The following is a 16,034-nucleotide window of genomic DNA, read 5'->3' on the forward strand; positions in this document are numbered from 1 at the left end:
ACTTTTAAAACGACAAATGCATTTTTTTCTTGTTGCTATTTTAACTTTTTCTAACGGTTTGCTAGAGGAACTACACGTGAAGCGATATCAGCCAATTCATATGGCTGGGGCCCATAAGAAGCGAATCGAACGATATATCACCTTTGATGAAGAATCTGAAAGGTACCGCATCAATCTCAGTTGCATTAGAATTTGAATTCTAGCTGTGCTATGATTTCTAATTTTGCCACCGCTTCACCATAACCTGCTTTTCATTGAACGATATATCACCAATGTTTATGTTATATTCTGTATTATTATTCTAACAGTGAGGACATATCACTGGACGAGTTGGAGGAGGAACTTGAAGAGCACAAGGACTATGATGTTAGTCAAGGGCATTGACACTTCTCGTTCTACATTTTAGATGAACTATTGATTTGCATGTTGTTTGATATTGTTCCCATGTGAGCCAGATAATTAGACTGCATAGTTAGCATTTTAACATACTGGACCATGTGTGTATTGTTCAGTTTACCATTCACACATTGAGGATGCATTTTCGGCTACCAAATGCCAAAATTCACACCTTCCAGATGATGTTTAGCATTCCAGCCCCAACATACCTCACTCAAGTTCTTAGAAGCTTGATCTATATCTTTCCTCATAAGTCGTATACCAGTCATACCAAAAGCTTAGGCCGTCCGCAGTGTGTCGCCTAAGTGCTGCCTCAAAAGGAGAGAGAAAAGTAGAGCACCGCTCCTGCCACTGTGAGGGGGCAATTCCAACTCTAAGCGACTCCAGAAAACGATGGAGCGGTGAACGTTCTTGCTCCGGTTCCAACTTCTTAAAAAATTATAAAGCTACTGTAGCAATAGTTGGCAGTTGAGCTTGGGAGACGTGTAAGTACGGATGGTTGGAAAGACAATGAATATTTTATTAGAGTTGTGGGCCCCACGTACTAAGTAGCACCGGTTCCATCTATTTTACACACTGTAGCTTAACTTGAGTGATGCTCTATTTGCTGTATCTGATCCCACATATTTTCTGGCTTTACTACCGCACTGCGGACGGCCTTACACGCTTCTCTCTGTTGTATCCAGGTACTAGTAAGTATTTTAACCAATGGTGAAAAATAGCGAGGCATGGCAACATTGGTTGAGGGCGACCTAGGCCATATTGAAGAAGCTCTTATTCAAGTATGAGTCACTGAAACCTATAGCTGTGCCACTGCTAAAACCACTTATACATTGCAGCATATTTGTTTTTTTTTTCCAGAACTGATGGCTAGCATATTTTTTTAATGGAATAATCCACTACGGTGGATGTATAATTTCCTCTCTGAAACTATATTTCCTACAAGGAAAAGATGGTGGTCATGTCAGGAAACTTCAAATAAATGACAAATTTTTCGTTTCGTGTCTATCATTATGATTTGTTTGTTCCCAATAATAAGTATAGACCCTGTTGCCAAACCTCATTGATAAAGTATTGTGATGCTGTCTTATCTGGCTCAACAAGGTTTTCTGAAATCTTAGTTAGCATGGATGCTTTTATTGGACACTCGGCTTTTTGATGGATCACTGTACCATGTTGTTTAACTGCTAAATACAAGAAACTTCTGTACCAAATATACGTGGACCTTGTGGAAATCAAAATCAGACAGGGGTCAAGTGGACCGTGTAGTGTTAAGCAGACAGGGGTTAAGTGGTCAACCCCAGTCACCACTCACCAGTGTCTCAGCTCAGAGCTCACTGCAGCAGCAGTCTTGCCCCCAGATCCCGCCGACATTCTCCAAGCCAGTCGTGCCAGCGATGGGGAGGACGGGGGTGGCCTCCGCCTCCAGTGGTGGAGGAGCACGATGGCCGTGCGGTGGTGGCCTCAACCTCGGCGTGAAGCTGAACGTGCTGCTGCTGCTGTCGGTGGTGGCCACCAACCTGGTGTCGCTGTACCACCTCTCCCTCCGCGCCGCTACCGTGCCGCCGCTCCTTCTCCAGCAGCAGCAACGGGACGGCGACAAGGACCTGGTCCTCATCCGGCAGCTGGACGCCATCCGCGCGGGCGTGTCGCAGCTGAACCACCTCCGCTCGTCGTCCCCTCCCCCGCCGCCTCCCCCGGCGGAGCTGGTCCTCTACTCCCGCCTCGCCCCCGTCGCGTCCGCCTGCTCCGCGCACCCGGACCTCCTCCACCGCTACATGTCCTACACCCCCTTCGCGCCCTGCCCCGACGACGCCCTCTCCCTCGCCGAGCCCCTCCTCCTCCGCGGGTGCCATCCGCTCCCGCGCCGCAGGTGCTTCTCCCCCACCGCACCCGCATCAGCATCCAAACTCCTCCCCACCGACCCCTTCGCCCCGCTTCCCGACGCCGCCGTCCGATGGCCCAAGGAGGGCAAGTGCAAATCGTTCTCCTGCCTGCCGCCGTCGCTGGGCTTCGACGTGGCGCGCACGGAGGCCGCACGGTTCCTCCGCTCGTGGGGGCCCTTGGACCTGACGGCGCCGCAGCTGCTGCGGCTGGCCTCGCTGAGCCGGGCGGGGCCCATCCGGCTCGGGCTCGACATCGGCGGCGGCACGGGCACGCTGGCGGCGCGGCTCAAGAAGCTCGCCAACGCCACGGTGCTGACGACCACAATGAACCTGGGCGCGCCCTACTCGGAAGCCACCGCGGCGCGTGGGGTGGTCCCGCTGCACGTGCCGCTGCAGCAGCGGTTCCCGGTGGGAGACGGGACCATGGACGTGGTGCGTGCGGGGCACGCCGTGAACCGTTGGATCCCAGAGGCGGCGCTGGAGTTCCTGTGGTACGACGCCGACCGTGTACTGCGCCCCGGCGGGCTGCTCTGGGTGGACCACTTCTGGTGCCGGAGGAGCAACCTGGAGGGCGTCTATGCCGCCATGCTGCGGAGGCTCGGCTACAAGACCATCAAGTGGGTCGCCGCTGACAAGAGCGTCGCCGGAGGCAGCAACAACGGCAAGGACGAGGTCTACCTCACCGCGCTGCTGCAGAAGCCTTTCAGTTAGGCAGTGAACACCATGTATTGGGGGGAAATCATGGCATGGGAATTCATCCATCAACCGAGTTTCTTCTTCGCTGAAGACTGAAGCAATGCAGTGCAATCTGCAATGGTTTCAGAACTTGCAGCAATCAGCTTGTGTTATACCACGTGTACAGTTTCTGCCGCAATGTGTGTAGCAATGCAAGCAGTAGAACTGATGTGCAAGCTAAACCTTCACATTTTGGCAAAATTCATAATCAACAACCAATTCTAGTGCTTCAAGTCGCATATTCTGACACCCATTTTTTTATGTCAAAAACAATATATTGGTGCCTTATAATCTATACCTTTGTGTTGTAACTTATTTACAGGTAAGTTTTTCAATAGCTGCATTGTACGACTGATGGAACAGATCTGTATATTTTTCGTAGCCAGCAATGTCGTGTCCTATATTTTATCAACCAAATAAACATGCTCTGCTATTCTGCATATTTTTTATCTATGCATTCTGAAATTTTATGTGGAAATATTGCATCTAAACACCTGGGTCTTAGAGAATGTTTGTTTATATCCTCAGGATTATATTGAAGATAATGACAGCCTTGTTCTGTTGCATGATCAGATTCATGACTGTGACATTATTTTGTCACAAATAGGATCAATTCTTAGTGGATTCCAGGTATATACTCAACCAGTGTATGCATTTTTTTTTTTTTGCATTTCCATGTTTTAGGTCAAATTCCTTCGATTGGTATAGCTAAATAGATTGTAGGTCTGTTGTTCTGCACAAACGCAAAACAACTGCTGGAATGGTGGTGCAGTTCGTTAATGTGGATATACAAAACATGGGTGTGTTTGTATTTGTAGATCGCAATAGTTTTTTTTATCTTCTTCAAAGATCATGTGGATACCGGGTTGTGTTTACCTATGAAACTTGATGCTACTTTTATGTTCTCTTAAATTGGACTTTCAGTCTCTCTTGGCATGATAAATTGGTTGGCTGCTTTACATTGTCATACAGGACTACAGGAGGCACATATTCATATATAATCTCCTTCTTAGCATTGTTGTAATCTTATGATTCCATGGAATTTGTCCCAGAATTTAACAAATCACCAACCCAGATGTCACTAAAATATATTTTTTTACATTCTATAGATCAAACCACTACTTTTTTTACCAAGAGAGAAAATGCTCCTGTGTTCCTTTTTATTAAAAGGAAATCCATTACTAATTGATTTTGTCGATTGTAGTGTTGCTTCAAGTTCACGATGGTTTATTTACTTTTTACTAAATTCGCTTCTATAGCAGCTTTTGCTCAAATTAGCTTTTGATTATAATCAAATCACTGAAAATTAATTTTAATGATTCACTTGGCAGGTCCATATAGGTTTGATAAGCTCGGAAATTAGAAGCCTTCAGGAGAAATCCTGGGATATAAGCTTGAAACTGAAGAACCGCAAGGTCAGGGCAAGCTTGCATAGCAAATACCATATGTTAACATCAATGGTTTCCTGTATTTTCACAAATTAGCTTACAAGTAACATTAATTTTCACAGCAATTTGATTGATCCTTCCACTAATATCTTGCAATTGTAACATAAGTGCACGGTACACTCATGCATTTTAGCCTTTATTATCATTATGTGCTGACATGAAATCTTAAACATGCCCAGTTGGTTGAGACAAAGCTTGCTGGGTTTGTTGAAGAGATAGTTGCTCCTCCTGGTTTGGTAAATATTCTTATTAATGGAGAGGTAACTGTCCTAAAAAAGCTCAGATATTTGATGCTATGGTTTTGCATTTTGATTGTTTACTTCCTGTTTTATCTTGTGCACTGCAAGTTGTCAGTTTTCAGGAACGACGACTTGCTATTCTTTTTTTTTCATATAGTTCATATGAGTTGCTATTCCAGTTTCTTTTGTTAGGTAAATGATGGCTATGCCAGAAGTCTGGAGATCCTTAGCAGAAAGTTGAAATTTGTTCAAGATGATCCATTGATTAATGCATCACAAGCTCTGAATGATATTAAGCAAGAATTGGAAAGGCTTCGACAAAAGGCACTATCCAAGGTTACATCATCTTGGTTATTCACTGTTTCTGGTTCTGATGGATGATGTGTTTGTTCCCTCGTAATTTCTGCTTATGTTAGTTCAGTAGTTAATATGTGATCTGGAGTGATGTTTCATGCCCATCTTTCGCTGCATTTACCATTTCAGATTTCCAGACATATTATGGAGATTTTCTTTGCTATGAGAAAACCTGGGACTAATATACAGATATTGCAACAAAATTTGCTTCAGAAGCATAGGTATATGCCGTGCAAAACTAATTTCATGCATGAAGTAAATTTTTCTCTCCTTACAACACTTATCTTCTAAGGTGTTAACTTCTAATGTGCATGTTCATGAGGAAAATCTTATTCACACTCTTCCCATCCTTTGATTTACTCGTGTCTGCTGCACATGATAGTTTGATGCATAACTCTTCTTCGTTCTTCGTCTTTTTATTTTGCTCATGTCACCTACCCCATTTTACCTAAAAAAAAATTATACTGCCATGCACCAAACCTTTAGTGCATTTGTTGGAGTTAGTTTCATGCTCAGTAATGCTTCAAATTTAAACTATATGGGTAGTGCAGAAACTATTTCAATTTATTATATTATTACTGTTATTTTGGGGGATTGGGAGAACAATTTGACTAGTGAATTCCGAATTTAGGATGTGAAAGAGTGTTGTTTCTGTTATGGTTGTATCTAGTACACATCATACACTATATTTGTTAGCCATATCACCATATGTTGCATTAACAAATAATTAGATTAAAATAGCACGCTTGCTTTCTTTATTTGTGTTGAGATCATTCCACTGTTGCAAATGCAATAAAATGCAGACCACTTTCCATTAATTTGCTGCATGAAATAATTGTAGCTTACATGGTTTCTTAGGTATCTCGTTCTGTTTCTTAAAGAGCATGGTTCCGAGACGTATGGTGATTTGTGTGCATCATATGTTGATACAATGAATAAGGTAAGTCTTTTTGACGTTCTAGTTAGTTTCTCCAGAAGGGCGGGCCTGGTGCAAGCGGTAGAGTCTTACCGCCTGTGACCGGAAGGTCCCGGGTTCGAGTCGCGGTCTCCTCGCATTGTACAGGCGAGGGTAAGGCTTGCCACTAACACCATTCCCCAGACCCCGCACAGAGCAGGAGCTCTCTGCACTGGGTACGCCCTTTAGTTAGTTTCTCCATGACTAAATCTGTATGAACTGTTGGTATCTGAACAGGGTTTCCAAGAGTGTGTGGAGGTATAAGCCTCAGTGTCTGAAAGTGATTTAACTAGATGGAGGAAGGATGAGACTTTGCTTTTGATGCTCATCTTTTAAGTTTTGGTGATTCCGTTGACTATACAAAAAATGCCTACTTTGGGCATTGGTTTGCATAATGAAAACTGCATTTAGTCTGTTTTCACAATATTGAACTAGTCTCTAAGACTCAGGCAGTATGATTATGATTCCTTTATCTGGCATCAAGCTCTAGCCATCCTTCCACATAGTGGCCCCCAGCTGTTGCACCTTTGTTTCTCCTATGGTATTGATGGAACATTGGAGCTGTCATTTCCGGATAACAGAAGCACATTGTTACCTAATGTTTTTACCAACATCCGAACTGGGTGTCATCCAACCTACTAATATGTCGTTGTGCAGCCAGTAGTGTACAGTACATGCTACCCATTATTGATTTGGTTCTCAAATTGTAGGTCTCCATTAATTTTCTATTCATGAGGAAAGCTTATGAATTTAGAATATGACAGAATACTGCTTCTTTTAGTAAGAAAAAATTGCCTATGTATCTGCTTTTGTGGTGCCCATAGTCATGGTGTCATAGTGACCTTCCACTATGAACATAGTAATTGTACTGGATAGTTATGTTCCTTGTGATCTTGATTTAGTTTGTTCTCACCTTCCCCTTTTGCAAACAGGTGCTGAGTACATACTTTCATGTGTATGTAGAAGCATTGGAGAGGTTGAAGCTAGATATTGGTGTACTCAATGATTTTAGTGGACATGATACCAGTATCATTGATATTATAATAAGAGGAAGAGAGCATCTGAGAAATCATGGTTTCATGTTTTCATTAGGTGAACGTGCAAATATTCTGAAGGTACTTGATTGAACACATCAAAGAAGGTGCTTTACTCTATGAACATCCTTTTCCTGTTCAGAGCAACATGGAAACCTTGACTTCAAATGCAAAATGTTGCATGTTTTTTTTTCTCGAACATGCAGGAGAGCTGCACATCATTATATTAAGAAGAAAAAAAGGGATAAGAACCCATACAAGGCACACCCACTCACACCACTATGTCCCAATTAAACAGACTAGCCCTTGACACACAAAGTAGGCGACCTTGACCCAAAAATTAACTCTCATTCAGCCCCTGGGCAAGGAGGTTATTGATACCTTGTGCCCCTGCCAAGCTCCAATAGAGAAGCTCCTACTAGCGACCAACAGAGCTCTATCTAGGTTTGGAGATTCAGCAATGTTGCATTGTTTTTGGACCCTAGTCCTCCAAGGTGCAGCATTCAGCAAATGCTGCTTTAGTAAGTATTGTTCTATTTAATAATCCCGTTTACCTTACTTTTCAGGAGATTCATCAACCTGGCTTGGTTCCGCATATATCTCAAGTCAACTCTCGTAAATACCCATATGAAGTTATTTTCAGGAGCCTTCAGAAGCTTCTGATGGACACTGCAAGCTCTGAGTATCTATCAATTTGATCTACAGTTAAGTATAATAAGTGTGTATGCTAACATTATCAATAGTTTCTATTTTACTTTTCAGGTATCTTTTCATAGAATCATTCTTTGGAGAAGAGGCACTGTTTTATCAAGTTTTCGAAGGTACGTTCTTTTGTTATTTTATGATTCGTTTGTCTTCTTTCCACTGTCTTCAGGGACACTCTTTATTTTGTTAGGGAAAAGATTTGATGTCACTCTGCCAACATCTAATATGCCTCATTTACCTTTCAAAAGAATAGACTGGACAACTACAACCATTCTCGCAGCTGTAGATTGAGTGAAACATTAACAGGTCAAGCAAATGGAGTGAATCTGACTGGGATTAAGCAAATGTGATATAAAATTTGTTATGGGTCTGGCTATACCATGGGCGTTGCAGGATTAGTTGGGACCTTGTCATAAGCATATTTCCACTCAGTGTTTTTGGCCAAAAAACTGAGATAATACACCCTATTGAGTTGCATACACCAACCAGTTCAAGCTTAAGCTGATGGGGAGAGGTGGGCAATTCACTTATACTCCAACACACCCAAAGTGGGAAATCCTGAGTGCACAAATAAAAAATTGGCAAATCATGTATTTCATTACTATGGGCGGAAAATCCTGAAAGGAGAATCGCAAAAAAACTAGACCAAGCTCTGGCTCGGTTGGCTAGCGGTGCAGGTGAGTACGCTGCCCGCCCGCGTTCGAAGCCTGGCTTCGACGCCGGTGTCTCACCCGGGAACAATAGTTCCCTAAATAATTTCAGTTGCCTCTCGCGCAGATGTGCCACAATGGTCAAGTGACGTGCCCGCCACTGTTAGAGGAGTCAAGGGCCTATTGGGCCTTAGCCCATTAGGGTTAATTAGTCGCTTGCTTAGGGGCCAAGTCAGACCTCTCTATATAATGGGAGGAGATGTATCAATCTAGAATAAGCAAGAGATTAGAAGAAAATCCCTTCTCTCTTGCCGGCCGTGGGTGAAGCCCCGCGGCCGGCCTCCCCCAGTGCCCTTGCAGCCCTAGCCGCCGCCGATGTGAACAGTACCAGCGGTACTGTAGCACCGCGGGTCCTGTAGCGCGCCAGCCGCCGTCGCGACCCTCGGCTCTCTCCTCTCGATCCTAGCAGCCACATAACATCTGGTATCAGAGATCTCTGGTTCGATCATGTGGTTCGATCATGTCCACCTGTCGTCCTCCGCCGTGGGCGTCATGACGAACGAGCAGTTGACGGCGGCTGTCCTTGACCTCGGCAAGATGGTGGCCGGGATTCATGGGTTCCTGCTGGGGCCGCAGCCGAACCCGCCGCCGACGTTCCAGCAGCAGCTGCTGCCACCGCTTCCGGCTTGGATCGCCGGTTTGTCGAAACCCATCTACACGCCGCCCTCGCTGGACAGCACGGGCGCGGCGCCCTCGGCCTCCGCACAGGACCCGCCGCCGGCGTCGGTGCCCTCATCTGCGGGCGCACAGTCGGCGGGCCTCGTCCTCGGCGTGCCGGTGCCTCCATTCACAGGTGCACAGCCGGGCGATCAGATCGCCACTGCGGCAGCAACCGTGCAAGTGGCGCTTGCGCAGAAGAGTGATTGTCAGTCTGCGACGATGCGATTACAGGCTGCAGCACGCGGCCTCCTAGCGCGGCGCCGACTGCAGGAGATGCGCCGGCAGATGCATGAGGCGGCCTTGACGGCGATCGACCTCGACAAGGGGGGGGGGGGGGGGGGCGCGACCTCGCCCCGTCGAACGGCCAACAACAACCGCGCTGACCCGTTGCTGTCTCCAGGCGCGAGCATGGTGCTGTTCCCGCAGGCGGCGCACTCCAGTTCTATGGGAGTGATGATAGAAGAAGCGCACTCCTCTTTGTCGCCGGCGGAGACGCACTGCCTAGCGCTGCCGCGTTTCGCTGTAAGCCGCCACGAGGTCGTCTCCGCTGGTCGCTGTTGCGATTGATTCCAGACAGCCGTACCCGTGCAACCCTCTCGTTTCGATGGTCTCCATGGGATCCAGGCGGCTACACGAGCCTGTCCAGCACGCGGAGGGTGTTCGCCGCATCTTCAGGATTCAAGAATAAAAAGTCGAGTTTATTTGAAATAAGCCGAGATGTAAAAGGCGTATTCTTAGGTATTCAGTTTGTGTCTAGTGAAGCCATAGTTAGCATCATTGTTAGGTCGCAGCTCGAGGACGAGCTGCATGTCCAGGTGGGGTGTAGTGTTAGAGGAGTCAAGGGCCTATTGGGCCTTAGCCCATTAGGGTTAATTAGTCGCTTGCTTAGGGGCCAAGTCAGACCTCTCTATATAATGGGAGGAGATGTATCAATCTAGAATAAGCAAGAGATTAGAAGGAAATCCCTTCTCTCTTGCCGGCCGTGGGCGAAGCCCCGCGGCCGGCCTCCCCCGGTGCCCTTGCAGCCCTAGCTGCCGCCGACGCGAACAGTAGCAGCGGGTACTGTAGCGCGCCAGCCGCCGTCGCGACCCTCGGCTCTCTCCTCTCGATCCTAGCAGCCACATAACAGCCACACTCAGAGTCTGATGATCTTCGAGTACCTCTCAGCTGCGTTCGTTGTCTAGGTATAGTTGTAGGTTTGTTCGTATACCGTGTGTGTGTGAGGTGTGCGTGTGTGGTGGTGTGTGTCTGTATCCGAACAGATTCTACAGCTGTACTTAAGATGAGAGGCAAAAAAAAAAAACCCTAGGAGGAAATAGGTGGAATTTTATAAGAAGAAAATAAGCACCCAAATTCGCCTCGAGAGGACTTGAACCTAGGTAAAAGGGGAATCCTCGCAATGGCAAAAATCATGATGGTCCCTAAAGTATCATCTATGATGCAGCATCAGCTTCAAATGTTGTGACAAAATCTCATATTCTCACCATTACTTTCAGGACCTTTTGCTGTTATTGATCAACATTTGGATATCACTCTTCCAAATTGTCATGATGCTGTATGCCTCATGCTCATAATCTGCATAACTAGGAAGCACCAGGTAGGAAGTTATAAACACAACGTATTAATTGTGTAATCAACAAAAGAAAATGTGTTATTGCTGATCACACATGCTGTAATTGCACCTAAGTTAATTTCTTAAACCATAAGATTATGGATCATTTGCTAAACTATGTTTCTTTCTAATATAGCACATTTTGCTTGTTAGTTCACCATATTGTCCCTTTTTTGTTTCAGTTGGTTATGTGCGACAGACGGCTTCCTTGTCTTGATAACTATTTTGATAAGGTTCGTAAAGAGCCACAATTTTGTATGAGTGATAAATCACTCAGCTATCAACTTCCATTTGTTCTTTTTTTTTAGTTTCTTATCTTGATCATGACCCTCTTGTATCTGCTTTAGGCTCTGATGTATCTCTGGCCACGTTTCAAGGTAGTGTTTGACATGTATCTTCAAAGCTTATATCAGTGCGATGCGCAAACAATATGGATAGATGGTACCCATCCACACCATATTGCAAGGTGCTACGTGGAGTTCACAGCATCCCTTGTTCAACTTAATGCTGAATGCGGAGATGGTCAGGTTTGTTTAATTACCTAATGCCACTGCCTTTTTAATATTGCAAGCAGCTATATATATACTAAGATCCTATTGATAAAAACATTATTTTTTATATGGTCACTTAAATAGTACCTTGCTGACCTACTTGCATATATCTCACTTCTGAAGTTGTTCACTTGGTCATTGTTATGCAAGTAAATTGTCTATCTGCTCTTGTTGGATTTCTAATAGGACTGCTACACAGGTTTCGTAAAAAACATTCATAAAAGTGGACTACAACTGGAAATCTTTATTCAGAATAGGCAATTATAGTACCTCTTATACTACTCAATAAACAGATTTGTATGGTGGAGGGATCAGAAATTCCAGTTCCAGATTCATTCCAAATTCAAATGTGGGGCATGGATCTTCAATATACCTCTCTTTAGTACCAAACTCAAATACAAAATAGAGTTTCTGACCTTTCCCAAGAAAAATGTGGGGCAGGGATCAGAAATTCCAGTTCCAGATTCATTCCAAATCGTGATATTGTTCCGTTCAGCTTTTGGTTCTGTGAATGCTGTAATTAGGTTGCCAGCTTATATGATAGTATGATTCATGATTTATGCAGCTTGATATGAACTTGGAACGCTTGCAGTCAGCTATTGATCTCCTACTTATTAGGCTTGCCCAAACTTTTACAACTACCAAGCTGCAGCACCTTTTTCTTTTGAATAATTATGACATGGCCATCTCTGTCCTCAAGGTCTGTTTCCTGCTTCAATTTATAATTTCTCATCTTATACTCATTACAATTCTTTTGAAAGTTTACTGTAGCTTTTCTTTTCTCAGGAAGCTGGTGATGAAGCCAAAAAACTGCAAAGATATTTTGAAGAGAAGTTAGAAACTAACATGATGGTTTTTGTGGTAAAGCAATCCTCTCATGTCTTCAGTATCCGCTATGTACTATTACTGAGCCACGAAAACTAACAGGCTGGTTGCAGCTTGTTGGTTGTGCTGTTTTGGATTGCTGCTGGTGGGATCTAGTATTTTTTATTGAACTTATGCTAGGTTGAAACCGATCTCCACTACGACCATGCTGCAATAGGGGACTAATGGCAAGTTTTAGACCGCAAATGGGTGATTTTGACCCTTTACAATATTTCTGATAGGTTGACACATATATTGATAACTGTAAAAATATTTGGTATAAAAAACTAAGTATCTTTAGTCACATTGTTTATTGTTGGTAACTGGCGGATCACTGCCCATTTATTAAACTTTGGGAATGAGTAAAGATATGCACATTACACTTTGAAATATAATTTCTTAAATCTTAATTATTCTAAAATTTTTGGATAACATTCCATATGGCGAATGGAAATGAGAACATTAAGATATGATTACAAGATAATATTTACAACCATTTATTTGGATTTACCAGTGTTGTGAGTTTCTTTCAAGCTTTTCTACATTTTCCTTTTTCCCCCCCCTTTTAACCTTCTGCATGTCGAGGAAAAAAGTCTTTTAACCAAACCAAATGCCCAGGAATCAAACTCAGGTGTCAGGGAGGTTAAATAGCCTCCCCACCACAAGAACACTGACCTGTTTCCAGTTTACTATCAAGATCTTACATATTATAGGCTCCTTTTTATGAACTGAAATGATTTTATTGTATCTTTTCAAAGTTTTTCATGTCATCTTTGTTGGAGTACAGGATGATTTGCTCATGGAACATTTCAGTGACTTACTTCGGTTTGTGAGGAGCCATGTTTGTAAGTTGCAGAAAACTTCATCCCAGTTGATGTGAATGCTATCACCCATGGGAATATGCAAAAAATGATTATTCTTATCCTCTTTTTAGCGGAAGACTTGGTATCTTACACCGAGGACACCAATATTGCTGATGTTGAGCCAGTTGTGAAGAACTTTGCCATGAAGTGGAGAACTGCTCTAGAGCTCATGCACAATGAAGTCATAACTTCTTGTAGTAACCTTTTTTCTGGGATGGCAATTCTAAAAGCAGCAATGACCCAGTTGCTTAATGACTATAACAGGCTCTCAGAATGTGTGAAAAAAATCACAGGGGGTTTGACTTTGAACAGACATATGGTTTCCATCACCTCTATTTCATATGAAATCAGGAAATACTCAAGAACACTCTAGTTGCTTATCATGGCGTCCAAGAAGTTCTGGACAAAAAGCTAAACCAAAATATCACCATCGAGACTTTTTTAAACCTTCCAACCAGAGAAGTGCCAGTTGACATTTTTAGTTTGATTTTAAAAGTATAGATACTGTAAATGGGACAGTTAAAACATCTTTTACTTTATGTTGTTTACTGTTATTGATATTTTTTTATGTTCTATATAGCCTACCTCAACTTGCTTGAGACTAGTAGGCTTTATTGTTGGTGTTTGTCAATCAGACTATACTCGACAACAGTAACCTACTCATGGTTTGATCCTAGAAAGTTACTGATTTCCTGATGTGTTACCTATTATTTTCCAAAGTTTATTGAATCACCCGAAGCTGGGTAGTATGAGTGAACTGCCGTAATATGGTCCCCATAGAGTGCTTTTTTTTAACAACCAGTGCTTCTCTGTGTTAGCTTCGTCTTCTAGCTATAGCTATCCTAGAGACAGGATATATATTATAGCAAGCTTGGACCTGACATTTTGATTGATTGGTTTCGGCTTGCATATCATTGTCAACTGTTGACGGTAAGTATGCTTTAAAATATCTTTTCCTCCTTATTCCTCTGACAAATGAACACCTTTCTTTAATCCTGGATAGAGATGAAGTTCTGAATAGGAAAAGGCGTTTTCGTGAAATTACTGTACTTGAAACTGGTGCAGTTGAAAGAAAGAAAGAAAAAAACTCTATTTGCTAAGTCTTCTAAAGTATTCCAAATTCGTTTGCTACCAATTGAATGTAATGCAACCAAGAATTTGAAGATTTCACTTGTCAATTATTGTAGATTTGCATAATTCTCTGTTCCCTGAATGCTGAGTTCACAATTACGGATGTTCTGATGAATCTACTCTTGCCGAGATGATTAAGTAAGCCATAATAAGATCACACTAAAGAGGGATAATGCTACTCCTTTTTTTTTCGTTGATGCTGGAATGTACAAGATGGCTACATATTGTCCTGTCAGAAAGACTATATTAGGTAGCTCAGGTACCTAAGAAAGATGGCAATCCTTTTCTTGCTACACTGCATGCAGCCACCGGCCACTTCTGAGTAGTGATCGCTGCTGTCCTCTTCAATCTGCATTCTGCAGGGGAAAAACATCCGTCGACCGTCATGTGCAAGCGGTAATGGAAACCAACCCATCCATCACGTCCCCGTCTTTTGATCAATCTTATCCGTTTGTCCTTTGCAGATCCTCCAAGATACCTCTGGATCTAAAGTCGGGCTGGATTGTTCTGAACATGTATGGCCATATATCGTCCAAGGTATGACCGTATGAGATACTAATATTATCACGGTAATAAGATGGTAACGAATATGTGAGCCGAATGTGTGTGTGTGATCGATCTCCTGACTCTCGAGCTCACCGCACACGTACGTAGCATCAAGGCTAGGTAATTCGGGACCTGTACAAATCACAAGGTGCGGTGCAGTCCTGAGCAACTCACCACGGATCCTGAGCTGTTTTCGCCGACGCGATCGTCCCTGTCCCTGTAAAACACAGAAAGCGACGCGTTGGTGCGGTGCATCTCTGAGTCTGCGGGAATAAAGCCCGCCCCGGCCGGCCGCAACCAGGGGGCAGCAGACCGCGGCGCGACCCCACCACCCAGCACCCATCCACTGGGCCGAAAAGCGGCGGCCGGAGCATCCCCTCGCCCTCGCCGCCGTCCATCGGTCTCCGTGACCACGACCGTACCGGGCTACCGGCTCTGTGGGAGAGGACTAGGAGGGGGTGTGGGCCTGTGGCTACACCGCTACAGCACAGTGCCGGCGTGGGGGCGTGTCATGTCGCCCGCTTTTGGTGCTTAGCTAACCATTACAGCGTTTAGGTGGATCACACCTTTCCAAACCGTGAACCATCTCTTGTTCTTGAATCGGTGCATCAACACTACAGGACACCGGAGAAAGCGAACTTTGGTAGGATAAAGAACCATCTCTTATTCTTGAATTGGTTGGTAGTGAAATAAATAAAGCCAAAAAAAAAGCAAGTACACCACACGGCTTACTGGCCTGTACACAAGAGGAAAGCACTGTGCTTCATCACTAGTCCCATCTAGGGATCCTATAGCGTCTAGCTTTGTAGGACAGAAAAAGTATATCTGTAGAGCAAGGAGGAGAGGTCTTTTGCTCTGGTAGCTAGGTTGGCGGTGCATAAAAGATCTACTTCATTTGGCACATCTTGTAAAATATGATAGGGTTAGCTAGAGCTCCTTTGAAAATGCCCGAGCAACCAATTAACTGAACCAGCTAAAACCCTTGTCGGGGTCGTTTCAGAATAGGCCATGTTATTAACACGCGACCCATCGTGATACAACGAGAGCCTGCAATCTTACCTACATTCAGCCTGTTCGCTTGCTCGTATCTGGCTTATAAGCCATGGTTTATCAGTCAATGAACAGTATTTTTCTCTCGTACCAAACCAGCCAACAACACTTTCAACCATGGCTTATAAGTCAAACCAGCACAAGGGAACACGGCGATTGCCCGCAGCCATCGATGACGTGCCACGCCCGTCATCCGCCCCTGCCACCCACCAACTATGCCTTCCACTAATCTATCACATGAGGGTCATCTCGAATTGTTGGTACTGCAGGGCAGAGCAGGGGTGTAGCGAGGAAG

At 44.2% G+C, this 16,034-nt stretch overlaps 1 protein-coding gene across 2 annotated transcripts; it reads left to right on the plus strand.

Annotated features, from left to right (window-relative positions):
* Nucleotides 1–1,685: 1,685 nt before the first annotated feature.
* On the plus strand, nucleotides 1,686–13,694 carry LOC136530325 (vacuolar protein sorting-associated protein 52 A-like). 2 transcript variants are annotated; one of them, XM_066523109.1, is made up of 17 exons: nucleotides 1,686–2,954; nucleotides 3,546–3,647; nucleotides 4,349–4,432; nucleotides 4,645–4,725; nucleotides 4,897–5,040; nucleotides 5,188–5,279; nucleotides 5,917–5,998; nucleotides 6,946–7,128; nucleotides 7,614–7,729; nucleotides 7,810–7,868; nucleotides 10,619–10,719; nucleotides 10,917–10,967; nucleotides 11,082–11,261; nucleotides 11,851–11,985; nucleotides 12,072–12,146; nucleotides 12,937–12,994; nucleotides 13,084–13,694. In XM_066523109.1, exons 1-17 carry the CDS (start codon nucleotides 1,794–1,796, stop codon nucleotides 13,383–13,385), a joined length of 3,006 nt encoding a protein of 1,001 aa, XP_066379206.1. In that variant the 5' UTR covers nucleotides 1,686–1,793; the 3' UTR covers nucleotides 13,386–13,694. The 2 variants fall into 2 exon arrangements, with proteins under 2 accessions (XP_066379206.1, XP_066379261.1); XM_066523164.1 differs by lacking the exon at nucleotides 10,917–10,967.
* The last annotated feature ends 2,340 nt before the right edge of the window (nucleotides 13,695–16,034 follow it).

Source organism: Miscanthus floridulus, chromosome 1 (genome assembly GCF_019320115.1).
Source record: "Miscanthus floridulus cultivar M001 chromosome 1, ASM1932011v1, whole genome shotgun sequence".
In the NCBI taxonomy this organism is placed as follows: Eukaryota; Viridiplantae; Streptophyta; class Magnoliopsida; order Poales; family Poaceae; genus Miscanthus; species Miscanthus floridulus.

Excerpts from the sequence above, each read along its gene's own strand:
- LOC136530325 (XM_066523109.1), top strand. The coding sequence starts at position 1,794 with ATGGGGAGGACGGGGGTGGCCTCCGCCTCCAGTGGTGGAGGAGCACGA. Across the intron at positions 4,726-4,896 it reads ATATTCTTATTAATGGAGAG|GTAAATGATGGCTATGCCAG; the intron begins GTAACTGTCCTA and ends TTCTTTTGTTAG. Across the intron at positions 7,730-7,809 it reads ATGGACACTGCAAGCTCTGA|GTATCTTTTCATAGAATCAT; the intron begins GTATCTATCAAT and ends TTTACTTTTCAG.